Source organism: Vigna radiata, chromosome 5 (assembly GCF_000741045.1).
Source record: "Vigna radiata var. radiata cultivar VC1973A chromosome 5, Vradiata_ver6, whole genome shotgun sequence".
Classification (NCBI taxonomy): Eukaryota; Viridiplantae; Streptophyta; class Magnoliopsida; order Fabales; family Fabaceae; genus Vigna; species Vigna radiata.
Genome location: NC_028355.1, coordinates 36,911,128 through 36,921,517, shown reverse-complemented (window position 1 = coordinate 36,921,517; position 10,390 = coordinate 36,911,128). Strand labels below are relative to the sequence as shown.

The following is a 10,390-nucleotide window of genomic DNA, read 5'->3' as shown; positions in this document are numbered from 1 at the left end:
TTGAAAAATTGAGTCAATTTTTCCATTTCTATTAACTGATGACAGACGGCGTTAAACTATGATGATGTGGTGCACACTTAAAATGTTGATGTAACAATGTTATATTACGTGGAATTTTTTTTAGGTGAACAGTTTATGACATGGCACAAAATTTAATTGGAAATGTTAGGGATTCAGAGTCTTCATCATCCTCCACCATCTTCATCTTTCCTTTTGAGCCTTAGGTGTTCTCCATCATTTTTTTCCTCTCGTTCCGGGCGGCGGAGGCATAATATCGGTGTGTGCTCAGGTTGATCCACAAGGTTCTTTATTAGGCAGGGAGAGTTTTCACTCCTTCATTCCAGAGGGGGCGCAGGGGGCAGAAGAGGAGATACCCTTCTCCTTACTCTTTCAAGTTTTGGTTTCCTTGCAAGGGAACCCTTCTTCTCTTCTCGAGTAACGGCGCGATTCAACGCAAAATCCTTCTTCTCCCTTTCTCGCGAACAAGAACATTGAGGGGCGGAGCAGGCGCGGAGGAGGCGCAACAAAAGCGCGGCAGAGGCGCAACGAAAGCGCGACGGAGGCGCGACGAAAGCGTGACAGATGCATGACGAAAGCGCGACAGAGGTGCGACGATGGCACAACGACACGTTGGTTGTTCTGATTCGCAACGCAAGCTTCCTTTCCCCTCCATCTTTCTCTGATTTTTTATTGGTTCTGTTGGGATTTCCTGTTACTGTATTGCGGTCTTGAAATTGGGATTTCTGGGATGGTTCATTGGATTTTCTATGCAGGTTTTTTATCACATTTTTGGAGGTTGGAGTTGAATTGGGATTTTGATTCTGTGTTCGCGTTTCTGAGCTTGAAACTATTAGGTTTAATTGAATTTGTGAGTTTGCGTTTTTGGGGTTTAATCCCATGTCTGTTTCGTTGGACGGTGGTGGTTGTTGGTGGTGGTACCGATGGAGCAACGATGGGGGAGGACATGTAGGGGGAGGGAGGAGAAGAACTGGTGGAGCGTGTCATGCGAGAGATGGTAGATCAGAGGCTTCTCCTCCATCACACCACGGCAGTAGGGTAGTTGGGTGGTGGTTAGGTTGGTTCTAGTCAGAAGTTTCTTACACCTGTTTAAATTTTAGGTGGAATTGAGATTGTAAAACACATCACTCACTAAATTTAATCACAATGACAAATCCTCTTAAAAAGAATTACATATCAACATCTGTTATTAACACCATTTGATAACATTTAACGGAAATGACAAAATTTGCTCAATTTTTCAAAAATTTGGATCTAATTGAGACAATTACAAATAAGAGGACCCACTTAAGATTTCCCAACAAATACGAGATCATCTGAGAGTTTAAACTATAATTTAAATAGAACGTGATTGTCACGTAGAATAAAATTTAACACAATTAAAAATAAAAAACTAAAATATTTTTTTTTAAATAATAATTTAAGATTTATTTAATATAATTAAAAATAAAAAGCTAAAATATTATTTTTAAATAATAATTTTAGTAGAATGTGATTGCCATCTGGAATAAAACTTAACGTGAATGGAAATAAAAAACTAAAATCATTACTTTTAAAAGTAAAATATCAAATGATAATTAAGAAAAAAAAACATATTTAACATTAAATAACAATAAATATGGCAAGATAAGGTTTTCAGTTTCAGTTAATTAGTAGTGATGATTTCAGAAGGAAACAAAATATTAAAACTTACATTAAACATATAAATTAAAGTCTTAACTATTCAATATATGAATCATAAAAAAACGTGATGATGATAAGTTATGATTTTGATACACTGAATGTTGCGTTTTGGGTTTCAATGAAATGTTTGTTTTATATATCATGACAGTTAGAAATGATGCATTATTAAGATATAATTAAAGATTAAATTTGAGAATTAATTGAATAATTCAGGAACTGATATAACTTTGAGTCAGATAAGTAAATGTATGAGTTGATGGATGAAAGTTTACGTTTTATACTTCATTTAATAATCACTAATAATGAATCAAAATGTAAAGACTTAATATTTATTTCATTCTTATATTTGTGAATTTTATTTAATTTTTATATTTGTTAATTTTATTTAAAATGGTCCTTAAGTATTTTTTAGTATTTAAAATGGTTTTTATTTAAAAATAATATTCAATTTAATCATTTTTACCGACTTGGTATAATGTTTATTTTATTTTAACTAATCTTTAATGAGCTATCAATTATTCTTTAATGAGCTATCAATTTTTAAACTATGTGACAAAATAAGATCAAGTAACATAATAATAGAGATAAGATCCACATTCCGATTTATTTCTCGTAAACAAACCCTTTTATTGGTAATACAAGTTGTTTTCATAGAAAGAGGAAACACTCCTTAAATTAAATAATTTTTACAAAAAAAAAACTACTTTAAATTTCGAAAACTTGGTTCAGAAAAACATTAAATTAAACAATTTTTACCAAAGAATAAACTATTTGATCTTTGAAAAAACTTGAACACCACTATCAAAACCAAAATATATATTAAGTTATATATAATTTTTAAAAAAAAATTACTAAAATTTTATAATTTCCTATGATTTTAATTTTAAGGTATTTCCAGTTAACTCTAGAATAAAAATTGGACAAATAACTTACAATATTCAAATTTAATCGTTTCAATTTTTATAATAATATTATTATATAAAAAATTCCTACAGTTTCAAAAACTATCATATCACTTACTTAATTTCAAACTAAGTATTAAATAATATATTTACAAAATATTAAATTATAAAAATTTTATATGATTGATAGATTAAATTTACATTTTATATAAAATTGAAAATATAGTTTAACTACATCGTGAATAAACGAATCTTGTACTTTATATAAATCATTAGGAGAATCAAACTTATTCCGAAAATTGATTAAGCAATAATATATTAAAATGTTCAAACAGAGTATTTCCACTCACATAACTGACTACATTGGTAACCATAGATACACAGAATTCATATTATTATCATTATACAATATAAAATTAATATGGATATATCTCATATGTTCAAATAAAAATAATAATAAAATAAAAATTCAAGTTCCAAAAACAAACAAGTCTGGTTTTCTAACCAAGAATGGTACTGAGAGCAGCACCGACCAGAATGGTTAGTGAGTACACTCCAAAACGCGATTCAGATATAGACGACGCGCCGTTTGGCCGGGACGGCGTCGTTTCGTTCGAGGACGATCCCGACGAAGACGACGGCGATGGGCTTGTTGCTGCCGGTAGTGGTGCCGGAGGAGAAGTGGCGGTTGCCGGAGACGGTATTGGTGGTGAAGCAGTGGAGGGTGTAGTAGCCGGAGCGAAGGGGGAAGGTGGGTATGATGGAGGGATGGTGGATGGATAGGGTGATGAGGAAGTTGGAGATGATGCTGATGATGGGGGTTGAATGATAGGGGAATTGGGATATGGAGTTGGGGCATTAGGGTAGGGTGGTTGAGATGTTGGAGAAGGAGCGTTTGGAGGTTTTGGAATGTAGGGAGGTTGGGAAATGGGAGAAGGGGCGGTGGATGGTGGTGTGGAAATGTAAGGTGGTTGTGAGGTGGGGGAAGGAGTGTTGGACGGTGGTTGAGAAGTAGGAGATGGAGTTTTGGGTGGTGGTGGCACATAAGGTGTTTGAGAAAATGGCGATGGTGTTATTGGAACAAAGGGAGGTTGATGGGTAGGGGAAGGAATAGGAGAGGGAGTGGTTGGAGGAAGTGGAGGTGATGGAAGATGGGGTGGATGATATGAGGGTGAAGGTGCTTTTGGGGGAAGATGGGGTGGATGATATGAAGGTGAAGGTGCTTTTGGGGGAAGATGGGGTGGATAAGGAGTTTTTGGAGGAGGTGGAAGATTTGGTGGCGATGGAGAATATGGAGGAGGCTCCCTCACAGCCAACACCACAATGATAAGTTTCTGACCCTTCTCACAGTAATCATCTTTTCCACTGATGAAATAAAAGGGACCCGACCGATCAAACTGAAACTCGGAGTCACCATCCTCAAACTTCTTGATCGGCTTCTTCTTGTTACATTTCTCATAATCCTCCTTGTTCACCACCAAAACCGAGTCCGATCCCTTCTTGTACTTAAAAACTATGAACACGAAAAACCACACAAGTTAATAAAAGCATGCAGAAAGGTAGCAGAAAAGTTGAAAAGCTTTAGAACGAAAATCAACTGACCAAGAGTGTCACTGACTTGGAACCTCATCCTTTCAGCCCAGTGATTGTAATTCTCAGAAGGGTACAAAACCCACCCATCTTTCGCACCAACGTAGAAGGTGTAGGCCTGAGACCCCGAGAGCAGACTCAAGAGAAACAACAAGAGACAAAAAACACGTATCTGAACCTCCATGTTGCAGAGACCGAGGAGAGAGAGAGAGAGAGAGAGAGAGAGATGCAATACTCTCAGAAAAATAAAGAAGCAAAAGAGTTACAGAAAGAAGTGACGAGAAGGGATTGATATAAAGAAAAAGTTTCCTCCTTGGTTACCGTTGTGGTGCTTGTACCGTAGGACCAATAAAGCGTGTTAAACGCGCAGGCTGCTTTACGTGTCAAGAGTTACATGTGGCCAAATGACAGGGTTAGAGAAGTTGAAGTTTGAGAAATTTTCTTTAATATAAGGTCATATAATATATATAAAATGATGGGACATGTATCTAGTATCTAGCTACGTGCCACAGTAGGCAGCAGTGTCATTTATCATGATTCAGAGTGAGATTTTATTTTAGAATTTGCAACCTCACCGATGCTGTGCTTGGTACACATTAAAAAAAGCAATAATAACACTAACAAGGAAAGAAAACGAAAGAAAATGGTTGTTTTGTAAGAAGGATCACGAGACTCTATTGTTTAGCTTCTGCCATAGGTTATCCATTTGGTATTGTATTCTGATTCTCATCTCAAACCCAATAATAATTATGCTATTCCATAAAACATGGTTAGATTATTCCAGATGATCTGCACCATCAAAACAGAGGCACAGAAACAGAGATTAACGTTAATTTGAAATTCTTGGATTTTTTAAACAGTAATATTGTGTCTGCTCTGAGAGAAATTAAAATATTGAACACCAATAATGGGAAGAGGGGTTGGATCGTCAATCTACATTCATGCCTTGGGTCTCAATCACTATACTATAATTTGTTGTATGATTGATTCAAGAAAAAGATATAAAATATTATTTTAATTTCTGAAATTATCCAGAATCCTGTAAATATATCTTATTATTAAGTGTTCTAAAAAGACCAAATTGACATTAAATTAGATAAATATTATTTTATCATAAAACTATACTTTTTTCAGATCAATTTGAAAACTAAATAAAGGTTTCTATCTTTTTCAAGAATTAAATTTACCGCGTCTCATACGTTATTGTTTTGATTCATAAAATATTATTTTAAGATTGATTTTTATTATTTAATATTAAAGGCAAAATTAGTCATCTACCAGTTTAAGAAATAAAGCCAGTTTGTTTTTCTTAGTCAAAATGTATGCTTCTTTTGCTTTTTGATAGACTGTTTGGTAGGTGAAATGGACTACCAGTTAGGAGTTAATCACATCCACTTCAGTACATGTTTTGCTTTTATTAATTTTTCATCAGTTGATTTTAAGTTTTTCTTTATTAACAGTTGTAAAATATTTAACCTTTTTTATTAATATAACTTTATCATATTTTTACTTTTATTTATTTATTAGTTTTATTTTTGTGACAAAATTTAAAAACAACTTCTCTTACTTTTTTTTTTCTAATCCTTCAAATTAATTTTATATTTTTTAAATATAAGTCGAAAAGTTTAATTCACGATATTTTTCACCCATTTCAACTTTTAAAACACCTCCATATACTCACTTTTACAATATTAAAAATTAAATTTTTTTATTAAAGGCAAACACATCATAATTATTAAATTTTGTTGACCACGAGAAAGCAATTACTCCCATCTAATTTTGTACTTGTAATTTATTGGTGAAGACTAGAAATTTGCCGTATTTGAAGAACATTATTGTTTGTACAATAACGTTACCATATTTTAAATTAGTATATATGATGGGGACATGAACACTTGTTTTGTTTGCTATGAAATATTTGCTTTTAAAAAACTTTCCAATTTAATTACTAAAATGACATTATTTTCCATTGAAACTCACAAACACATATGTGTGATATCATGTATTTATGTTATTTACGTTACATTTCGCTACGTCACTTTACCGTTAGCATTTAATATTGGGTTATACAAATAAGAATGATTATAAGTATTATTAATATTAAGCGTCCCTCCCTAATATGGTTGTATGATTTATTGCTCTCTTTAATTGTTATTCAATGTCAATCTTGATCTCTTTCTTTTTATAACGTTTAGAATAATTATAACAAAATATTTATTTTAATTGTCACGTCTTTTGTGTCTTTTAAGAATGAATTATATAGTAATGAATTCCCATTATAAAATAATTTCATTTTGTTATATAATCATCAATAAATATTGAAATTGGACAAGAACTCCGGATTAACAAATATGGCCTTAAAAGGATACAGTTGCCAGCCGAACTGATGGTTATTGCTTTCTGCACCCTCATAATTACTAACCGCACCGTTACAATAGTAAGAAATAATTCAAACACCTTCTATTATTAAACCGCACAATTGTTATCATTGAAAATCTCACCACGGCTTCCACCCTCACCGCCGTTATAAAGAAAAAAGAAGAGGAGGAGACGATGGAAAGAAATAAAAAGAAAAACTTGTTTCGAAAATTTTATCCAAAACATATTTTAAGTATTCTTAAAAAATTATTTTTGAATACATTTCATTTAGAAATGTTCCGAAAACTCATTTTGGAAAATATTATATGTTTCGGTAAAAATTTCTGGGACTGAAAGTACTAACTTCGATGACGCGATTCTGCTTCTTTCTGATGCAAGATCTTCAAATACCTTCGTCGTCCGTTCTTCAGACCATCCGTAAAGTTCCAACCTTCACCCGAGAGGGGGTACTTGTAAAGGCACTCCGACGATCAAGTTAGATATCAGTGTAGGAAGATCCTCGATCCTCAGCAAGTTGATGCTTAGAATGGGGAGAGGGTTGATACTCAGTTAGGAGTGAAAGTATGAGTGTGAGAGAATATGAGCGTACCTTGTTTGGAGCCTTTTGTTCTTTATTTATAGGCTTTGGATTGATATGATGTTAAGAACAAAATAAAATATAAATAGAATAAAATATAAACAAACTTACTTGATATATCTCTACTGAGATATTATTTGATACGTGATATATGATATTGTTCATTTATTTGTATTTGCGAGATGATGGGCTTCGGGCCCAATAGAGCTGGACCATTCTGATGATTCGGCCCATTTGATTAGCAAGCTTGGCCGCTCGGTTTAGCAGACCGAACGTCAGAGATATACTACCGTACGTCATCCCCCCCAAGTCCGAGGTGCCGGACCTTGGGAGACCGAAGGATTGTTATGAGTGTATGTGTCGTTCGTGTTGAGTGCGTGCGTGTTAGGTAGTCAGACAGACCTGTTTGGTTCTGTGAATGACTTAGAAACGACACGATTGTGTCGTTGTTTCATCCTTGAAAACGTGAGTAGTTTTTCCCGCGTTATGGTAGTGGCAGAGTCGCCAAATAAGAGCCGTTAGATCCTGTACATCCAACGGTGTGGACAGTGTGGCGGTTTCGTAACCTCCACGCCTTTAATAAGTTAGTGATTTTGAAATGAACCGTCACATTTCATTTCTGCATCATCGTCATCGTTCTTGAGAAGTTCTTGCGCTGCCCCAAGTGTCTTCTTCCCCAACTGTGTCAGTCTTCGCATTCCCAGGTAACAATGGCTTCTTCTTCCTCCGTTCATTCTTTACCTGATAGTAGTGACTCACCTAGGGTTCGACCAGGAGTCGTAGGTTCTGTTGAGTCTTTGTTAAGCGAAGATAGGGTTTTTGTTAGTGGTGGAGTCGAGGTTGAAAATTCGGGGCAAGAATGTTCATCTTCTCTGGCTGACTACTCATGGGCATCCCGTGAGGTTGGTGATCAATACATCATTTTTGTAAATAAAGATATACTGTTAGGATGGGTAGAGGACAACTGCGTTCTTTGAACCCTAGGGTATAACGCAGCCCTAAAGTTGGTTGCTTGTAGGAAAGAGGAGCGAGTCTTCCACGAAGAGGACGTTGTCGGAGAGAACTGTTTTTATTTTTATTTATGTATGCTTTATGATATGTATATTAGGCTTCCATTCACCAGATTCCAAATGGAAGTTCTGCAATATTTAAACGTAGCTCCTTCCCAATTACACCCGAACAGCTGGGGATACATCCAAGCGTTCGGTGTTTTATGTCAGGCTTTGGACATTGAACCAACGGCTAAAATCTTCTTGTTTTTCTTCAAAATCCGCCCGAACGCCAAAAAAGGTTGGGTTTCCCTTAGTTCAATGGCAAAGGACGCCATTTTCCATTTATTCGCCGAGTCGTATAAAGACTTTAAAAACCAGTTTTTCAAAGTGTCGATTATAAAGGGGGGTAGGCCGTTTTTTCTGAACGATGATGGTAGTCCCAAATTCCCATTGTATTGGACCAAGACCCCTTGAACATTAACCTCTTGGCCCCAAGAGGACATGACTGACGTTGAGAAGAGGAACTTGGATGTTTTGATCAAGTTACCTCGTCCATTTTCCTCGAGGAAGATGATCAATTGTATGAAGTTCAACGACCTTAAGTCGAGGGTTTGCGGTAGGTTTCATTGCTGAATATCATTTCTTGTTTATTTGAATATGATTGATGAATATTTGTGAAATTTTGCAGAGGTCATGGCTCCCAAGAAGAATTGATTTAAGCAATCTCAGGTTGCTAGAAAAGAGGCTGGGGCTGCTACTGGTCGGTCTACTGGAACGTCGTCGAACCCTGCGACGGTCGTGCATTTGGAGGATACCCCTCCCTCCCCCGAACAAGGTTTTGCGCGCAAGAGAAAGGTCGCCTGGGTGGAAGGGGCGACCAGCGCGGTCAGAAAAGAGAAGACCGTGAAGGAGACTGGGGAGTCGGTTGAAGAATGGTCGCTACCGTTAGGGATATGGGACCCGGGCTTCGATCTGAGACATAAGGTCGAGTTCCATTTTGGCGTCGTTGAGGAAAAGGTGATGGCGGCTATGTCTGAACAGCAGATGTCGGAATTTCTACTTGATTCGATACTACGGGCGGGGGGAGCAGCCTTCAAAATGGTTTATGCTTCCAATAGGGGGGATGTCCAGAATGAGATAGCTCGCTTGAGAAAAGAGCTGGAGGACGTTCAGACCGCTCATGCTGGGTGTGCCTAGAAGGCCAAGGAAGCTGCCAAATTCATTGAGGAAGGGAAAACTCATGCTGAGAGGTTGCGTAGACTGAGCATGGAGCTGTAGGCCGAATGAGATGAGTTGTTGAAGGACATGGAAGGTGCCAAGAAGACTATTGCCAATTTGAGCAATATTCAGAAGGAAAGGGATGAGTTACTGAAGGAAAATACCGAACTCAAACAGGAGAGGGTAGAATGGAAAAATACTGAGGCGGAGATGCTGGAGGCTATTGGCCAGGAGCACACGAAGGGCTTCAAAAAGGCGTTAAGACAAATGAGTCATTTAGCCAAAGTTTCACCTGAAGGCCTAGGCTTTGATATTGGCCAAGACATATATGAAGGGTGTCTGATGTCAATTGATGATATTTCCGAAGACGCTTATACAGCTGAAGGTGATCCGGCCGTAGAAACTACGATGGAAGAAACCGAGAAGGGAAAGGAGGCCGATGTGGGAGCCTGATATCTTAGCAACTTTATGTTGGCATTTCTAGAACTTTATTAAACTTCTATAATGACTTTGAAAGTTTGTTGAACATTACGTTTTCTTTGAATGATTTAATCGTCGATGTACCCTTTATATTTGTAGAAGTTTATCTGCTCAAATTGTTGCATCGAATGCTTTAGTCCTTTTGTTTGATAGAGTTGTGAATGCTTCTTGTATGCTTATACTTCTTGTTCGTCAAATCTTTTAGATGATTTATACTTGAGTCGTCGAGACTTATTCAGTTGTGGCTGCGAAGTGTCTAGACACGGTCGATCTAGCGTTTTGTATAGATGGGCGTGATTGTCTATAAGTCGTCAAGACGCGTTCGGTCTTGAGGTAACTAGACGCGGTCGGTCTAGTGTGGTGATGGACGTAATGACCCATGAGGTGTTAAGACGCGGTCGGTCTTGAGGTAACTAGACACGGTCGATCTAGTGTGTTGGCGGATGTTATGGTCCATGAGGTGTTAAGACGCGGTTGGTCTTGAGGTAACTAGACACGGTCGGTCTAGTGTGTTGATGGACGTTATGGTCCATGAGGTGTCAAGACGCGGT

At 36.8% G+C, this 10,390-nt stretch overlaps 1 protein-coding gene across 1 annotated transcript; it reads right to left on the bottom strand.

Moving 5' to 3' along the window:
- Window positions 1-2,919: 2,919 nt before the first annotated feature.
- LOC106759833 (extensin) lies at window positions 2,920-4,511 on the bottom strand. Its single transcript, XM_014643180.2, has 2 exons — window positions 4,206-4,511; window positions 2,920-4,116 (listed from the first exon to the last, which is right to left on the bottom strand). Exons 1-2 carry the CDS (start codon window positions 4,375-4,377, stop codon window positions 3,104-3,106), a joined length of 1,185 nt encoding a protein of 394 aa, XP_014498666.1. The 5' UTR covers window positions 4,378-4,511; the 3' UTR covers window positions 2,920-3,103.
- Window positions 4,512-10,390: the final 5,879 nt, after the last annotated feature.

Bases quoted from the DNA above. Each gene is read 5' to 3' on its own strand.
- LOC106759833 (XM_014643180.2), bottom strand. From the start codon at position 4,377: ATGGAGGTTCAGATACGTGTTTTTTGTCTCTTGTTGTTTCTCTTGAGT. The intron at 4,117-4,205 runs GTCAGTTGATTT...TCGTGTTCATAG, and splicing joins CCAAGTCAGTGACACTCTTG to TTTTTAAGTACAAGAAGGGA.